This window comes from Syngnathoides biaculeatus, chromosome 17 (genome assembly GCF_019802595.1).
Source record: "Syngnathoides biaculeatus isolate LvHL_M chromosome 17, ASM1980259v1, whole genome shotgun sequence".
NCBI lineage: Eukaryota > Metazoa > Chordata > Actinopteri > Syngnathiformes > Syngnathidae > Syngnathoides > Syngnathoides biaculeatus.
In genome coordinates, this window is record NC_084656.1 from 20,737,415 (window position 1) to 20,755,875 (window position 18,461).

The 18,461-nt window shown below is 48.6% G+C and overlaps 1 protein-coding gene across 3 annotated transcripts in view; it reads left to right on the forward strand.

Annotated features, from left to right (window-relative positions):
• clip1b (CAP-GLY domain containing linker protein 1b) overlaps positions 1-18,461 on the forward strand; it is a 25,660-nt gene continuing 7,199 nt past the window's right edge. Inside the window, exons 1-18 of one of the 3 annotated variants that reach the window (XM_061800546.1) lie at positions 1-158; positions 1,879-2,029; positions 2,833-3,499; positions 3,651-3,852; positions 3,929-4,126; positions 5,032-5,135; positions 5,219-5,279; positions 6,620-6,724; positions 7,614-7,775; positions 7,855-7,950; positions 8,979-9,036; positions 9,170-9,255; positions 10,907-10,981; positions 13,767-13,852; positions 16,569-16,662; positions 16,741-16,906; positions 17,111-17,163; positions 17,239-17,351. In XM_061800546.1, the coding sequence (XP_061656530.1) occupies positions 1,921-2,029; positions 2,833-3,499; positions 3,651-3,852; positions 3,929-4,126; positions 5,032-5,135; positions 5,219-5,279; positions 6,620-6,724; positions 7,614-7,775; positions 7,855-7,950; positions 8,979-9,036; positions 9,170-9,255; positions 10,907-10,981; positions 13,767-13,852; positions 16,569-16,662; positions 16,741-16,906; positions 17,111-17,163; positions 17,239-17,351 (2,435 nt within the window). In that variant the 5' untranslated portion in view covers positions 1-158; positions 1,879-1,920. The remainder of the gene's footprint in view (positions 159-1,878; positions 2,030-2,832; positions 3,500-3,650; positions 3,853-3,928; positions 4,127-5,031; positions 5,136-5,218; positions 5,280-6,619; positions 6,725-7,613; positions 7,776-7,854; positions 7,951-8,978; positions 9,037-9,169; positions 9,256-10,906; positions 10,982-13,766; positions 13,853-16,568; positions 16,663-16,740; positions 16,907-17,110; positions 17,164-17,238; positions 17,352-18,461) is intronic. The other 2 variants (XM_061800545.1, XM_061800547.1) reach the window with 2 other exon arrangements.

The window sequence follows — 18,461 nt, forward strand, 5'->3', positions numbered from 1 at the left end:
ATGGAGTAAACCTGTGACGTCACTCCAGGCGAGACCGAAGCAGCAGACGAAGAGGAGGGAAAGGCTGCCTGTCTGGAAAAAAAAAAAAAATAATAATAAAAAAAACAAAAACATGTCATGTAACGGTACTCGGCAGCATCCGACCCGGCTGGCAGCAAGTAAGCGTCCGCGGCGACACTTCGCCACACCACACGTCGACCTTTTCACGTCGCCAACACGTTTAAAGCGGGCGACACGCTGTCATATTTTTTACTCGGTTTACGCCTTTATATTTGCTAATCTGTTGCTAGCTAGCTGGGGAATCACACCGACATGGAAGTGAGGCTAAAAATATCAAAAAAAAATAGTTTTAAACATTGCCAATGTGGATACGCCATTTTTTTTTATTGTGGAGAAAACATGTTTTAGCTGAACGAGGAGGATACTTTAATTATTAGGAAGGTTTAACTCTCGTTTAAGTCTTTCCAAGACGACTCCCCTCCACGCACACGACACACGCCTTTGTTGTGTTTTTTTATTTATGGCTGACGTATTGAAACATAATTTGGCGTCGTAAAAAAAAAAAAAAAAAAAAAAAAAAAAGTAGTTGGAGGTTGACATCAGGGACATTTGACAGGAGACGGGGACCGCTCGTTGTTTTGGTGCTTGCGCGCCGGCTGGGCGGGGTTAGCGAGCAGAGATTTGTTTTGTTCGCCCTAAGCCCCCGCGTACTCGCGGTGCACCGTTCACCGGCTCGATTCATTTCAGTGGAACCCGAATAACCGTTATCCGCTGAAAAGATGATGCACAGAAAGGTATGGATTGTGATCCTCAGCGGTGCAAGTATGGTTTTCACCATTTGTACCCAAGTAAGAGTACTGTTACATAAGTATTCTGTGGATAAAAGTACTAAGTAACTGGTGAGCAACTTTCGACTTAAATAAAAGTGTGAAAAATGAATGTCAGTTTGACAAGAAATGAAATGGAACTGAGGCAATGCATTGAATCTTCATCAAATAACATCGTCCAGTCGCTTATCCTCACAAGGGAGCGCTGGAGCCTATCCCAGCTATCTTCGGCCAGGAGGCGGGGTTGAACTGGTTGCCAGCCAATCGCGGGGCACATACAGACAAACGTTCACACTCATAATCACACCTACGGGCAATTTTGAGTGTCCAATAAATGTTGCACGTTTTTGGGATGTGGGAGGAAACCGGAGTGCCCGGAGAAAAGCCACGCAGCCACGGGGGGGAACATGCAAACTCCACACAGGCGGGGCCATGGATTTGAACCCTGGTCCTGTAACTGAGGCAGACGCTCTAATCAGTTCTGCCTCGTATGAGATCCATCAAAGAAAATTATTATTTTTCTTGGTTTGCACTCGTGCAACAGCACAATATCATCGTCGCCTATGTCTAAGTCATATTTGAACATTTTTTGAAAACAAGTAATAAAAAAAAAACATTCTGAATTCAACTTACACGTCCATTTGTTTCAATTTCAACCTTAATTTGTCCAATAAAGCTAATTCTGATTCATATTTTTGTTTTGAAATATAACTTTTGTGACAGAAGTCCTGGGACTTTTCTTTTCTAGTGACCCCCCCCCCAAGTTTATTGTGAGATATACCAGACGTGGAAATCTGCACTTAATAGCTAGACCATATGAAAAAAAAATATAATAATAATAATAATATGAGTTTACAAGAAGCAGGGAGTTTTGGTGGGATTACACTGAGATTTTAATTTAGTTTGTCAGCATCTACCGTCTAGCTGTTCGTAGGGTTCTATAGAATAATTCTCAAATACGTACATCACAAATCATCAGTATTCACATTGTATATAAACTGCTATGCTTTACATAATCAATAAAAATCATATGTGGTTGTGCGTGTTTCAGGTCCCATCCTTCACATGGTTGGGAAGGACTCCCCTCCATAAAATGGAGAAAGCAGGAGCCATGAGTACTGCGGGCAAAATTAGCGGGCTTAAGCTGCCCACTAAAATAGGCCGTCCGGCTGTCGTCGCCGTCAAGTCCGCCTCGTCCTCAGGTAAGAACCCCAGACGGGAGTCCCCAAATCGGGCTTTCACCCCGCAACCCTCCAAGACGGGATATTTTTGGCTCATTTGTCAAGGCGGAATCTACTACTGCGTGAATGTCGACCAGGGGTGTCAAACTCGTTTTTGTCCCGGGCCACATTTTACTGAGGGTTCCCCTCGGGGGGGCCGTTACGACTGTGAAACCATAAAAATGTTTAAAGTTACATATGAAATTTATGAACTCGTTTTGGAATCAGACATCGAGAGAAATTGGTTTTTCAACTGTTGTAGTTTGGTAACACGAACGTGCTCGTCGTTATCATTTATGATATGACGATTTGAAATTTTGGTACAGATTTGAACAAAAATCTGGAAAGTTTATCCATATGATTTGCCTTCGCGGGCCACGGAAAATCACGGAGCGGGCCGGATCTGGTCCCCCGGGCCACATTTTACTTACGGTTCCCCTCGGAGGGCCGTTACGACTGTGAAACCATAAAAATCTTTAAATTTACATATGAAATTTATTGAACTCGTTTTGGAATCAGACATTGAGAGAAATTGGTTTTTCAACTGTTGTAGTTTGGTAACACAAACATGCTCGTCGTTATCATTTATGATATGACGATTTGGTACAGATTTGAACAAAAATCATGAAAGTCGATACACATGATTTGCCTTCGCAGGCCGGATATGGCCCCCCGGGGCTTGAGTTTGGCACCTGTGGTGTGGACTAGTTAGGGATGCGAGGAAAAGGCTGGACAGAGGGTGACAAGACTAGAGACCATCTGGTCATTGAAACCTGCAATTGCAGGAACTCCAAAACCTCTTCCAGCGTCGGAGAAGCCCGGCGGCGGCGGCGGCGGCGGCGTCATCTCCCCCGATCAGGATGGCGTCCCGGATTTCCAGATTGGGGAGCGGGTCTGGATCAACGGGAACAAGCCCGGCCACGTCCAGTTCGTGGGCAGCACGCAGTTCGCCCCGGGCCAGTGGGCGGGCATCGTGCTGGACGAGCCCATCGGCAAGAACGACGGCTCGGTGGCGGGCGTGCGCTACTTCCAGTGCGACGACGGGATGGGGATTTTCACGCGGCCCTCCAAGCTGTCCAGGACGCCCCTCCCGGAAAAGGAGGCCAACGGGGGTCAGGCCAAGGTCACACAAACTGGAAGCGAGGCCGCGCCCGTCGGGACCCCGTCAACGGGGAGCGTCGAAAACCTACGGAACGTTCCCCCCGGCGGGAGGATAACCGGCGTGTTGAACCGAACCGTCCAATCCACGGAGTCGGTGACCAACCTGTCTGACACGGATTCCGTGAAGAAGAACAAGCGGGAGCTCAGGAGAGGAGATCGCGTCCTGGTAGGGGGCACCAAGGCGGGAGTGGTGCGCTTCCTGGGCGAGACGGACTTCGCCAAAGGGGATTGGTGCGGCGTGGAGTTGGACGAGCCTCTGGGCAAGAATGACGGGGCGGTAGCGGGCACCAGGTACACAATACACGTTCTCACCGGCACCCACTTGGACCTCCCAGGTACACTTTAGTCCGGCTCCTCCACAAAAACTCGCTAGATTTGTTGCAATTGTACAAAAACCTGCAAAGTTTAAATTCCGGATTCACATTTCATTTCATCCGTTCAGGTATTTCCAGTGCATGCCGCGGTACGGCCTCTTCGCCCCCGTCCACAAGGTGACGCGCATCGGCTTCCCGTGCACCACGCCGACCAAAGCCCGGAGCTCCCGCCGGAGGTCCCTCCTGAAGAGGAGCCCGAGCGCCTCCTCCATCAGCTCCATCAGCTCCACCGCCTCCTCCGTCAGCGGCAAACCCAGCCGAGCGGGACTGGTGAGACGGCGGCGTCTTCGTCACTCTCGCCGTTCTGGATTTTTAAGTTGATGCGATCGTCCTCGTCTTTATTCAGTTGACGGAGACGTCGGCCAGGTACGCTCGGAAAATCTCCGGCACCACGGCGCTGCAGGAGGCGCTCAAGGAGAAGCAGCAGCACATCGAGCAGCTGCTAGCCGAGCGCGACTTGGAGCGCTGCGAGGTGGCCAAGGCCACCAGCCACGCCGGGGAGGTGCAGCAGGAGCTGACCCTGCTGAGGAAGGGCCGGGAACAGGTATGCGGTCCACCTGGGCTTTTCAACATTTTGGGGAGCGCGTCGTCCATGCGCAAAGTTGCGGAAGTGTCATTCGACATCCGAGTGGTCGCCATATTGGCTGCATCTCCTGCCCGTGACGTCACCCCGGACATTCGCCATTGAAAACACGCTGTGGCCCCTACGGTGGGACACGCCCCTTCAGACACGGAAACTGTTTTCGAAGAAGAGAACATCTCACAATCGAGCCAAGTGACCGGGGCAGTAATACCCTATGGTTTCGAGCCACATTTAGATGATTTGCGGGTCACTTCCAACTAACAACAGACTCCCAGACAGTATTTATGAGCCGAGGCACGGCTTCGGCGGCGGCTCGTCCGCCCACCTAATATGGGACACAGAAGCTCTTTTCAAAGAAGAGAACAACTCGCAATCGAGCGACGTGACCGGTGCAATATTACCCTATCGTATTTAGATGACGTGCGGATCACGGCAAAACCACCTCCCCGTCCGACCCACCTCCGCGCGGCGTAGATGAGCCACCCCGGCCGAAGCCGTGATCGGCGGACACGTCGACACATTTAGCGCCTCTGACTTACGGATGCGGATCTTTTGTTACGTTCAGAAAGGTTTCCGTCCAACCCTCCAGCTATTATTTTTTTGTAGTAACCGTATACACTCCTACCTGTCCTTTGGAACCCACGAAGCTCTCGTCCTTTGCACCCGTGCAATCCATTTTTCACGATGACTAGACGATGTTTTGCGGTGACGAAAAATGGATGGCTCCATACGAGCTGCCATTTTTTTTTCATTAATAACATCCTGAAAATCATGTATTTCATGACAGTGGCCCCTTTAAGCAATTTGAAGGAATACTTTTTACCTTTACTTGAGTCCCTTTGACATAAGTACAATTTTTGTGTTAGTACGCCTTGGAGACGGAGGCCAAGCTGGACCAGCTGAGGTCCATGGTGGAAGCGGCCGACCGGGACAAAGTGGAGCTGCTCAACCAGCTGGAGGAGGAGCGAAGGTCTGCGCTCTCTCGGGGACCTCGCTGAAAACTTTCGGACTCGGGAAAGTCTTCTTGACTCTTGTCCTCCCGCCGCGCCACAGGAAAGTGGAAGACCTGCAGTTCCGCGTGGAGGAGGCGTGCATCACCAAAGGCGACCTGGAGGTGACTTCACGCTTATGTAATTCATCTGTTTTTCATGAAGCTCGGCGTTTTGAAAAAGTCCCGCCTCATAAAATCCAGACGACTGAAAGGAAACTTCGCCGTCAAAGTTTGTAGAGCGGAGTTGGTTGACCTGCTGTCAAATGTGGACCTGGAGGGCGAAGGTTTTCCCATCCCCCTCTTGAAAATGAAATGAGATTAAATTTAAACGAGTCAACTCCTCCTGACCAAATTTGCCACCAGAAAAAAAACCCCAAACAAGTTGGAGCTTGTACAAGTTTACGTCCAGTCTGCCTCATAAAGGCCGTTTTTGTTTTCCTTAAACTTCAGCTGCATTTGTTTTGCCATGGATGCCTCCTCCGTCTACCCCGGCTTCATTCACACGCATGTGATATTTTTCTGGCTTATCTTCCATCCAACCATGCATTTTCTCTGCCGCTTATCCTCACAAGGGCCGCGGTGAGCGCTGGTGCCCGTCCCGGCTGTCAACGGGCAGGAGGCGGGGCACACCCTCAACTGGTTGCCAGCCAATCACAGGGCAGATGGAGACAGCCGCACTCACAATCACACCTATGGGCAATGTAGTGTGTCCAATCAATGTCGCGTGTTTTTGGGATGTGGGAGGAAACCGGAGTGCACAGGGCGAACATGCAAACTCCACACAGGCGGGTCCGGGATCGGCTGGCAACCAGTTCGGGGTGTGCCTGCCTGTTGACAGCTGGGATAGGCTCCAGCACTCCCTGCGACCCTTGTGAGGATAAGCAGCAAAAGAAAATGGATGAATGGATGATATAATTTGGGCACGGTGGATCAACTGGTAAAGTGTTGGCCTCACAGTTCCGAGGACCCGGGTTCGATCCTGGACCCGCCAGTGTGGGTTTTCTCCGGGTGAGCGCTCTGGTTTCCTCCCGCATCCCGAAAACATACAGACTCTAAATTGCCCCAAGGTGTGATTGTGAGCGCAGCCGTTTGTGTCGACGTGCCCTGCGAACTGGTGTTCAGGGTGTACCCCGCCTCCTCCCCGGCTCCAGCGCTCCCCGCGGCTCTGGTGAGGATAAGCGGCAAAAGGAAACGGATGGAGACGAGGCAAAGGCAGATTTCACCTGTGCACGCGCTTGACCTCTCTCCTCACTTGCCAACCTTACCCGTCACCTCCGTTTGCGGCTTCGCCTGTCATCTCGCTTCCCACCTCATCGCTCACATCGTTTGACCAAACCTTTGTCCCTCTTTCTTTCGTCCCCCCGCCGGGCACGCGCCTCGTCGATCCCGCTTTTGCTGCCGTGGCCCGAAGCGTGCACATCAGCCCCCTTTCTCGCCGCTTTTTCTCTCTCTCGCACTAACAGACGCAGATCCGCCTGGAGCACGGCTGCATTAAGGAGCTTGAGCAGAGCCTGCTCTTTGAAAAGACCAAAGCTGACAAACTCCAGCGGGATTTAGAGGACACCAGGGTAACATTTGAAAATGGGCAACAATTCCGCCTTTACACGGGGATAATACTGTCGTTCTTGTGCGACACGCTTGTCATATGAATTATAAATATATAATAATATGGATAAATACTACCGCAACTTCAACGCCCCAGTTCCCTGGCGGTTCATTTTACAAAAATCAAGTCATGTAGCATGACACGTTTTTTTACGGTCACCGATGGCGTAGTGGTACACACGCCTGCCCTTTGGCGCGGGCAGCGTGGGATCGATTCCCGCTCAGCGATGGTGTCGATATCCGCCCCGCGACCGGTTCAGGGTGCGGTCCGCCTTTCGCCCGAAGCTAGCTGGGATAGGCTCCCGCTTTCCCGCAACCCTTGTGAGGATAAGCGTCTTGGATATTGACATGACATGTCGTTGTTAAAGAGTTAGCGAGCATTGTTGTTTTTTTTTTTGTTGTTGTTGCTCGTTTGAGTTTGATAGCTCAATAATCCACCATGGAACCGAAGAAAGTTCCAAGTGCAAGACTTAATAATAATAATAATAGTAAAGACGGGAAACACCATTGAATTAAAAAATGAACTCGTAGCAAAGTATGAAAATTGTGGAATCCCCTGACAAACAATAACCGCTCCTCCAGTTTTCAAGAAGGTGAAAGTGAGGTTAAATGTTCATTTATACATTTTGCTAGTTATGTATGATTCTCATTTCATTTGAATTATTTTCCATAGGAAAGAGCTAAAAAAAAAAAAATGTTTGTACGATTTTGGAACAGTTTAATCAACAAAACCCAAGGTTCCATCGTGACAAATGATTTCTCCTTCAGCCGTTAGCCACCGCTAGTGCTAACAGGTACCTCACAATAGGCGTGCGGTGTAGAAGAGTTCTCGTTCCCGTCCTCGCCACGCAGGTGGCAACGGTGTCGGAGCGTTCGCGCATCATGGAGCTGGAGCGCGAGGTGTCGGACCTGCAGCTGCGCTTGCGGGCGTCTCTGCAGAAGGAGGACGCGGCGTCGCTCTCCCAGCAGCAGCTGGCCAGCCTCAAGGCCCAGGCCCAGTCCCAGGAGAAGAAGGTCAGTTGCGACTCGCCCGTGACTCGCGTGTCGACGCCGTGCCGACGTCAAAACGTGTCGCGTATGTTGTCTACGGCAGATCAGCGAGCTGAGCGTGGATCTGGAAAGCAAAGACAAGGAGTTTCGGTCTGTGCAGGATGATAAGGACTCCCTGCAACAACAGTTGAGCGCCTTGGTAAGAAAATATGAGTAAAGTCCAAGACAGGGGTGTCAAACTTGTTTCTATCAAGGGCCACATTGTAGTTACGGTTTCAGTCAGAGGGCCATTATGACTGAAACCGTGTGAGCCGTCATATTTACACATTAGATGTATCAACTAGTTTTGGAATCAGAAATCAAGGGTCAATGGGTTGGTAAAACAAAAACGCTTGCAATATCTCAATGTCATCATTTATGATCTGCAATTTGAAATTTTGGTCCAAATTTGAACAAAAATCATGGAGGTGGATACACATAATTTGCCTTCGCGGGCCACATACAATCATGTGGCGGGCCGCATCTGGCCCCCCGGGCCTTGCGTTTGACACCTGTGGTCCAAGACACGCCGTCTCTAAACATCCAATCAAACTCCTCGGAAGTCGAATAGAACTGAAGTCCCTCCTATTCAGTTCAGCACCGCCCAAGACCTGGCTAAGTCATCGGTGTCAAGGAAGTGTAGTGAAGCGATTCTGTCGTGACGTCGAGGAGGAACTCGGTTTAGCCAGGGTTGTTAGCAGAAGTTACGCAGTGTCTTTTCCCCGTGTTGTTTTTTTGCTCTGAATGAGCTCCAAGAAATGTTTTTTGGAAAGTTCAAGCTAACAAACGACGGAGGTCTCATTTTTGCTTCACTGTTTTTAATTGTCAAATTTAAAACCTTTTTTGGGCTGTCGGCGACATCCGTTTCGCCCAGTTTTTCAAAAGTCGTGACATTGCTCTGGGTAAGTCGGATTTCCTGGACCGCTGACCGCGGGATTGCAATATGATATTACCTCAGAAGATAAAAAACGTGATCCGCCACAAAACAACACCAGCTTTTGCTCAAGTTCGGGTAACAGACGACGAGCCGTTTCCAGCAGCTCGTTTGGATTTATTTGCGCTCGAGGGCTTCGTTGTAAAGTGGCCTTCGTTAGGAGGCGTTGGTTCCGCAAAGCTCATTGCCGTCCGCTGAAGTCAAAGGACGAGAACGTTATCGCGTCTTGACGGCCGTTCTTTTGTCCCGCGCAGAGAACTCAGCTGCAGCAGGCCGAGCAGGAGGGCGCCAGGATGGCGAAGGCGGCGCAAGGTAAAACGGCGGAGCTGTAGTATTATGTCGTAAGCGCCTCTCTGGGCCGGGCGGGCGCACCTGAAGGAGCCGCGGAATTCATCGGCTTGACGCATAAAGTATATAAACTGTGCGCAACGTTTACTGTCGTCAGAAGCGGAGCAGTGGAAGAAGGACTGTCAGGCGCTGAAAGATGCGAGCCAGTGTCGAGAACAAGAACTCAACAGCCGGCTGACTCAGGTGACGTTTACGTCGCGTTGGAGGTCCCGTTCCCTCAAAATGAGTCCGTGACATCATTTCAGTTTGACGTACAGTAGAGCACTGGTGTCAAACTCAAGGCGCGGGGGCCACGCGATTTTGTGTGGCCCGCGAGGCCAAATCTAGTGTGTCGATTTCCACGATTCTTGTAAAAATCTGTACCGAAATTTCAAATTTTCATGTATGTAAATGATAAAGTTGAGATATTACAAGCATTTTTGCGTTACCAAACGTGAATAGTTGGAAAAACACATTACCTTTGAGTTCTGATTGCAAAACAAGTCCATAAATTGATGATATGACTAAATATTTTTGTTTCACAGTCATCGCGGCCCTCTGAGGGAAACCGGAACAGTGGTGTGGCCCGCGACAAAAATGAGTTGACCCCTGCAGTAGTGCCTCGGTTCTCGACCACAATCCATTCTAGGAGGCGGTTCGAAAACAGCTTTGTTCAAAAACTGAATCAACCGCCGCGCGAGTTATGTATGTTTTTTTTCTTCGAGGGTTCCTTCGAATTGACAATAACAAAGCGCGTCGTGGGTGGGTCAGCTGGTCGGGCTGCGCGCATTCTGTTATTTCCGGGTTTTTTCAGGGGTGTTCGAGTACCGATTTTCGTTCGAAAACAGAAGCAAAAGAAATCTCGAAATATTTGTTCGAGAACCGAGGCTGTACTGTATTTGCAACTTAACGAACGGCAAAACGGGTTATTTGTACTTGGCGGTGATAGTAAGACATCGAAGGACGCAGGACGCTCAGCCACTCCCGGCGACTGGACACCGGCAGGTGCCGTGAGATGGACCAATCAGAGCGGAGTTGTGTTCCACATTTAACTTGGGGAAAATGAACTATCCAATCAGAGCAAAATTATTGACATGATATGGTGTATTAATGAGAAATAAGACCGAGCGTAGAATATAAAAATAGAATGGCTTGAAAATGGACATCTTGGGCATTTTCAGCCCAAATTATCTCACAAAACCGGTAGAGACAATCAAGATTATAGAAATGAAATAAAAATTATGACGTTGCTCGTGTTCATCCCCTATCACATGGGTGTCAAACTCATTTTTGTCGCGGGCCACATTGTAGCATGCGAAATTTATGAATTACTTTTGGAATCAGTTTTTCAACTATTATTGATATTTGCCAATGCAAAAACGCTTGCAATACCTCAACGTTATGATTTATGACGTGACAATTTGAAATTTTGGTACAGATTTAAACAAGAATCACGGAAGTTGACTTACATGATTTGCCTTCGCGGGCCACATAAAATCACGTGGTGGGCCGGATCTGGCCCCCCCGGGCCTTGAGTTTGACACCTGTGCATTTCCACATTGGCGCAGGAAACGCCTCATCATTTTCCACATAAAACTTATTTCAGACTGATGAGCAATAAAACATTTTGTCCATCCCAGCGCCAAATGGAGTCCGTGGCCTGGCGGTTCGGGACCCCCGCTTTAAATAGAGCACCTTGGCCCCCCCGGGGCACCCGCGTACTCAGCGTTCCCGCGCACGCTCCGATGAGCGCCGAGCACAAAACGCATTATTCCGTGTTCTCGGGCGGCAAACGCAGTCGTAATAAAGTCACGTCAGCGCGCCAGTCACATGTTCGGCCTTCTTGTCCACGCAGGCCGTGGAGACTTCGGCGGGGGCGTCGCTGTCTCTGGAGAGGCTGGCCAATGAGAAGGCGGCGCTGGAGACGCAGGTTAGACGCCGCGCTCACAAATGTGCTCGCCGCAGTGTGTGATGATGATGATGATGATGATGTCATCCTCAAGTGGCATAATGTGAATTATGGAAGGAGAAATAACCATCAAACTGATGCTCGCGTAAAACGTGACACATCTTGGAAAAGGGAGACATATGATGCATGCCCCCCGCCATCCCCCCCAGGATAGAAAAAAATTCACGTTACCAAAGTTTCCAAACTGCGCACGAGGTGCCAATGTCATTCTTTTCATTCATAGCTGCGCTTTGTCTTATTTTGAAAAGCCGGGAGAGGAGAGGCGGGGCAACTTTTACCTTTGAAACGTGCACTGCCATTGACGACTTGTTTACTGGCAGTGAAAGAGTTAAGAAAAAAAAATACACTTTTAAAACCAAAGCATAGCATTATTTGAAATTTGATTGGAAAAAATATCGCAGATGTGTATATGATTTTTAAAAAATGTTTATAAAAATATTCAGGATTGTTTAGCGACACGGTGGCTCAGCTGGAAAGCGTTGGCCTCACAGTTCCGAGGTCTCGGGTTCAATCCCGGACCCGCCTGTGTGGAGTTGGCATGTTTTCCCCGCGCTTGCGTGGGTTTTCTCCGGGCACTCCGGTTACCTCGTCCTCCACTCTAAATTGCCCCAAGGTGAGATTGTGAGTGTGGTTGTTTGTCTCTATGTGCCCTGCGATTGGCTGGCGACCAGTTCAGGGTGTAGCCTGCCTCCTGCCCGTCGACAGCAGGGATAAGCTACAGCACTACCGTGCCCCTTGTGAGGATAAGCGGCAAAAAAAAATTGATTGATGGGTGGATGGATGTTTATTATTAATCTCCTGTTAATTAATAAAATAGATTTGTCTACAAATTTTCACTTTTAGACATTAATGACTGAGTAATTAAGCATATTATAGTATAATATAATTAAATTATTCTTATAATGAATGCATAAGCAGTAAATTGAAAATATATAATCAAATATTTACAAAAATTTGCTCACTTGTGTGAGGTACTGTAAAAAATTTGGGCTTCCTTAGAAATGAGAACATTTTTGAAAGAATAAAGAAATCTTATTTCGTGAAGATTACATTAAATGGATCAGAAATACAGTCTGAAGTTGTAATTTGGTTTAAAAAAAAAATAGTAGTAGTTCTTCCTTCCCTTCTGTTGAACACAAAATTATTTTTACCCCATATTGTGCTGAAAATCCAGGACAGTGGATGATTTATTATTATTATTATTATTTTGTATTTATTTTTTTGCTGTGTTTGCGATGTGTGATGAGATTCAAACCCTAACCTCACAACTCCGAGGCAGCCGCGCCACCACGCGCCGTGCCGCGGCGGCGGAATTCATCACGGACTTCTATCTCGACAGCTGGCGCGTACGCCGCGCGCGGACATCAGCCGATGCCGCGTCGCAAACTTAAAAGGCTGCGAGAGCAGCGGTGGCGGCGGCTGCAGGAGGGTTGGAGGCGGGTCTTAGTCCGGCTTACATAATTGAAGCCAGAGATGCGGAGGGAGCTCGTTCCGTCTCCCTCGCACGGTTGGACCGCGTCAGCGATGCCGGTTAGCGGGCGAGCGCGTCGTTGACGCCCGTGCAGCAGCGCTGCGGTTTTTAAGCTGGCGTTGGGCGGCACCGGCGCAGGTATGGACGTCGCGGCGGTGCGTCACGCTTACTCCGGCGGCGTGTACTCGCCCGGCTTCCAGGTACGACCTTTTGGCTTTTTAGAAACATACAGCGTGGTACCGCCATCTTTCTAGTTGGAGTTGTTTCGTGGCCGAGAAATTTCTCAATTTCCTTTTATCAAAACAATAATAATAAAAAAACAACACGTACAAATCAAAAAACGTAATCAAATGTAATGCAAAGAAAGAAACTAGTTTAATAAAGCGCAATGACTTTGCTTTGCGACGACAACCGAGTGATTTGAAGGGCTGAAGCGGTTTCAGCAGCTGGTAAAGCGTTGGGCTCACAGTTCTGAAGACCCGGGTTCAATCCCGGACCCCGCCTGCGTGGAGTTTGCGTGTTCTCCCCCCTGCCTACGTGGGTTTTCTCTGGGCACAACAGTTTCCTCCCACACTCTAAATTGCCCCAAGGTGTGACAGTTAGCGCGATTGTTGTCTGTCTCCGTGCGCCCTGCGATTGGCCGGCGACCAGTTCAGGGTGAACCTCGCCTCCTGCCCAGCCGGGATTGGCTCCAGCACTCCCGCGACCCTCGTGAGGATGAGCGGCTAAGAAAACGGAAGCTGCTTAGACTTTGATGAAGGGCTGAAAGCGCATTGGAACTGCGCCTCTTGCGTCATTGCAGGACCCCACGAAATGGCGGAAATAGCCCGCAAATGGCTGCTTTGAGCCAAAATGGCCGACTTTCTACGACTTTTTGAGACTCTTTTGTTGGGACTGGTTACGATTGGTACACCGACTTGCTTTTATCTTCGCTAGTTCATCTGGTTTTGGGGACGAATCTTCCCTAAAATGCCTTGGAAAATGGGGGAATTGAACCTAAAATGGCGGACTTCCTCTGTCCTTTCGGGAATGACTTCTTTTTTTTTGTTGTTGTTGTTGGTCGACTTGTGATGCGCTTGCCTCCCCAACATCATCTACGTGTGTAGTTTAACGACACAGCAAAGTGCGAATGAATTATTGACTCCTGTTGCACGTGTGTGAAAGTTTATTTTTAGACGTCTCGCAGCCGTTCACATGCGATCAACGGTACACCAAATATGTCGGTGTCCGTGCATTTGTGACATATAAATATCGTGTGGCGTGTTTTGTGCCCAGTTGGAAGCGCTGAAGCAGCAGAATTGCAAATACCAAGAGGAGCTGAGTCTCGCTCAGGAGGGGCAGCACCTCGCCCGCAAGGACGTGTGAGTACACTTTCGTGGCTTTTAGAACACACTCTTGTATACAGGCTACCCGTTTATCACCGGGCGGGTTGGGGGCGGGGGACTGTTCCCGACGCACCCGCCAAATGGTGAAAATCTGCGTTTTGGAGGGCTCGTACAAAAGCGAAAAGAAGAAATTAGAGGCACTGTGTGCTTGCTTCAAGCTTTTTATCCGCCACCACCAGTTGAAGTTGACTGTAAAACTGAAAAAAGAGAATTAAAGGTGTATATATATATATATAATATATATATATAAAATAAATATCAAAATGTGACTTGACCATATAATGGTGACCAACAAACATGTTTTACCTTAAAGCGAACGGATAACGGGGTATTAATGTACTTAAAAACCTTGAAAAACTGCAGGGGGATCACTAATGCATACTAACAAAATATGCGGCAATACTTTTCAGGCATAGATTCCCCAAGCTCTTCTTCCAATTATTTTTTTTTAATATTTGATTTCGTTGTTATATTTGAGGTGAGACGTTCAAGTCGGCGGAGGGACGTTTATTTGATTTAAATAACGTACAGCAGAACTCACTTTTCCGACTCCGCCGTCAGCTTTACAGATGCCACGTTCTGCTATGGGCGGCACGGTGGGTCAGCTGGCAAAGCTTTGGCCACACAGTTCTGAGGACCTGGGTTCGATCCCAGCCCCGCCTGTGTGGAGTTTGCACGTTCTCCCCGTGCCTGCGTGGGTTTTTTCCTGGGCTCTCCGGTTTTCCTCCCACATCCCAAAAACACGCAACATTAATTGGACATTTGAAATTGACCATAGGTGTGAATGTGAGTGTGATTGGTTGTCTCTATGTGCCCTGCGATTGGCCAGCAACCAGTTCAGGGTGTATCCCGCTTCCTGCCCGTTGACAGCTTGGATAGGCTCCAGCACTACCCGAGTGAGGATAAGCAGCAAAAGAAAATGGACAGATGGTTATTTGATTTAAATACGGCGCACAGCAGACTCCGCCGTCAGCTTTACAGATGCCACGTTCTGCTATGCGTCGTGGCTGAAATGTTTGACGTCGCTATAAAGGTAGTAAAGATAATCTCTAGCATGATTTAAAAAAAATAAATAAATAATCGGGCATTACGTTTATTAAAACAGAAACCATCAGTCGACAGTCATAAATTATTCACGTTGTTTGTGTTGAGCTCTTCTGCCTGACTTTCAGATTTATTTTTAGAACGTGTGTGTGTGTGGCCTTGTTTTTATATTGTAGACTGCCCCCCCCCCCCCACACACACACACGGTGATGTCAGAGTTGCAGATGGATGTAATTGGTTGTCATTTAAAAAAAAAAAAAAAAAAGCAATCCAACACTTCCTGCTTCCTCCCTGGGCTCGGCTGGCGTTATGTAATCGGCGTCCTCCTTGCGGCGCCAGCGGTGACATCAGCGCCGCGTCGGCAGCCGCTGACGCCGCGGATCAAATGTTTGTTGCAATGGAAGACGCGATTCCGCTCATGTTTGTGTTGTTGTTGTTCTCATTATTTAAAAAATATGGCTAGTAAAGCAGGAGCTCTTAAGTTTACAGGATAATGGCCGACTTCACGTTTTGAAAATCCTGGGAATAGAAAATGAATATCAGTATCATCTTCATTCGGAATATATGTCAAAAAGAACTCCAGTACGACGACAGACCTCCATTTTGACAAAAATACTTTTGAGACATAAAAAAACGTAAAACGCAGCGTCACTGTGCATTGAAAAGTTACCCGTAATGCTGATACAGCCAGCCATTTTCTTTGCCGCTTATCCTCACGAGGGTCGCGGGGAGTGCCGGAGCCTATCCCGGCTGTCAACGGGCAGGAGGCGGGGGTCGCCGGCCAATCGCAGGTTACATAGAGACAGACAAACAGCCACACTCACAATCACACCTTGGGGCAATTTAGAGTGTCCAATTAATAAACTCAACACAGGCGGGGCCGGGATCGAACCCGGGTCATCAGAACTGTGAGGCCAACCCTTTACCACCTGATCCCACCGCGCTGGCAATGCTGATACAATTTTTATTAAAAAAAAAAAAAAATTAAAAATGTGGGCAGGAATAGAATTCGGATTATGACTTAATAATAATAATAATACTGACATAAATATGAACCAAAATGAAATAACACTATTATGATTAATAAATACAAATGTGATACAAATATTGCTCAAATTGGTGACGTATAGGAATAAAAATGGAGGAATGAATGAAAATAAGGAAAAATAGTAACTCAAATACGAATAACAGGGCGGCACGATGGATCAGATGGTAAAGCCTCACAGTTCTGAGGTCCCGGGTTCGATCCCGGCCCCGCCTGTGTGGAGTTTGGGTGCTCTCCCCGTGCCTGGGTGGCTTTTCTCCGGGCACGCCGGTTTCCTTCCACATCCCAAAAACATTAACCCAAGGTGTGACTGTGAGTGTGATTGGTTGTTTGTCTCAATGTGCCCTCCGATTGGCTGGCGACCAGTTCGGGGTGTACCCCGCCTCCTGCCTGTCGACAGCTGGGATAGGCTCCAGCACTCCCCGTGACCCTTGTGAGGATAAGCGGCAAAGAAAATGGATGGATGGATATGAATAAGAGCGCATAAATATTTCTCAAAATGCTGACCTTAGTGAAGACTCTAAATATGAATCAAAATGAAGATTTTAATAAGAATTCAGATGGAGACATGAATCTAAATTAAGGTGCTACTTTTGTGTGCAGAGAGAAGATCTCCATTGAGGATTCGGGCGCGCAGGACTCGTCGGGTCTGGTCGCTAACGACAAGGAGCGCGAGCTGGAGACGCTGAGGAGCGAGGTGTGCGCGTGCAGCATTATGATATTCATCATCATCGTCGTCCTCATCTTCGCCGCCGCCGCTCTTTCCTGCCGTCAGGTGGCGGCGCTGCGGTGCCAGAACGGCGCGGCCGAGACGCTGCGTTCGGCCGTGACCGCGCTGGAGCGCGACAAGGCTCAGCTGAGCGAGCGCGTCCGCGACCTGGAGCGACGGCTCGCGGGACGGGCGGCGCCGGAGGACGCCGAGCGGGACGAGGCGCTCGCAGGTGCGGAGGTGCCGCTTGGGTTTGAGCTCCCGTGGAATGATATTTAAAAAAAAAAAAAAAAATCATAATACTGACATTAGACATGATAATGCATTACAATAGACCAGAATCTTATGTCAGGACTTGAACCTCCAGGTAAACCGGTCCCCTGGGCCCAATTACATTGTTGTCTGTTCACTGCTTTGCCGCTGCTGCCCCCTGCAGGCGACAAAGCTCTGGAGAAGCTCAAGGAGGAGAAAGAGTTCGCCGAGGGTCAGGTGAGGCGGACGCGCACTCCACACCCCCGACCCCGTCGCCAGCGTCCTCGTCAAAACGTGCGTTTGTCCCGTCAGATCAACTTCCTGAACAGCGTCATCGTCGACCTGCAGCGCAAGAACGAAGAGCTGAAGGTCAAACTGAAGAAGTTGGCCCTGACCGACTTCATCGGCAATGACGGCGCAGAAGGGTGAGAACGCCCCCACCGCCGTGCGTGTTCGGGCTGCGCTCGGGTGGCGTTTCCTTCACTTTCTTTGTTCAGACTAGATTGGTGCGAATGAGTGTAAAATATTTGTCATTTCCGGACTATAGAGCGCACCTGATTATAAGCCTCACACGGTACATTTTTAAAGGAAAAAGAATTTCGTACATGCGTACCTGATTAAAAGCCGCATGTGCCCACGTGCCTAAATCACTGAGACGCGGCAGTAACAGAGCAGCAACACGCTAGCGCGACATACTGGTAAAAATCAGAGACATGGCAGTAAAACAGCAGCAACATTCTGCTAGCACAGCGCGAATGCAAGCGGTAAAAGTCACTTCCTCACGCTTACCTTTTCCACTCAAGTGCCCCCTTGTGGCCGTTGCAATATACGGTTAAATAAAAAAACATACCAGTAAAAAACACTTGAGACGTGTCGGTAACACAGCAGCAACATGCTAGCACAGCACTAACAGGGCGGGTAAAAAAAAAAAAAAAAAACCATACCGGTAAAAATCAATGAGGCGCAGCAGTAAAACAGCAGCAACAAGATTGCACAGCGCTAACGCTAACACAGCGCTAACTGGGCCGTTAAAAGTCACTTCCTCGGCACATATATTCCACTGGTCTCACTCTTACTTTTTCCACTCAAGTGCCCCTTGTGGCCGTTAGAAAAAAATGCACAAATTAGCCACATCGCCGCATAAGGCGATTTAATAATATACCTTAGCTTTTCTTTCCAAACGCGGAAGTAATACAGGAGCAACATGGTAGCACAGCGCTAACAGGGCCGGTTAAAAAAAAATTCTACTGGTAAAAATCACTAAGATGCGGCAGTAACACAGCGTTAATGCTAGCACCACGCTAACAGGGCCAGTTAAAAAAATATATATATACAAGTAAAAATCACTGAGACGTGGCAGTAACACAGTGCTAATGCTAGCACAGCGCTAACAAGCCCGGTTAAAAAAAAAAAACCATACTGGTAAAAGTCACTGAGACGCGGCAGTAACTCAACAGCAACATGCTAGCACAGTCCTAACAGGGCCAGTTAAAAAACAAAAAACACCAGTAAAAAGCACTGTGACGCGGCAATAA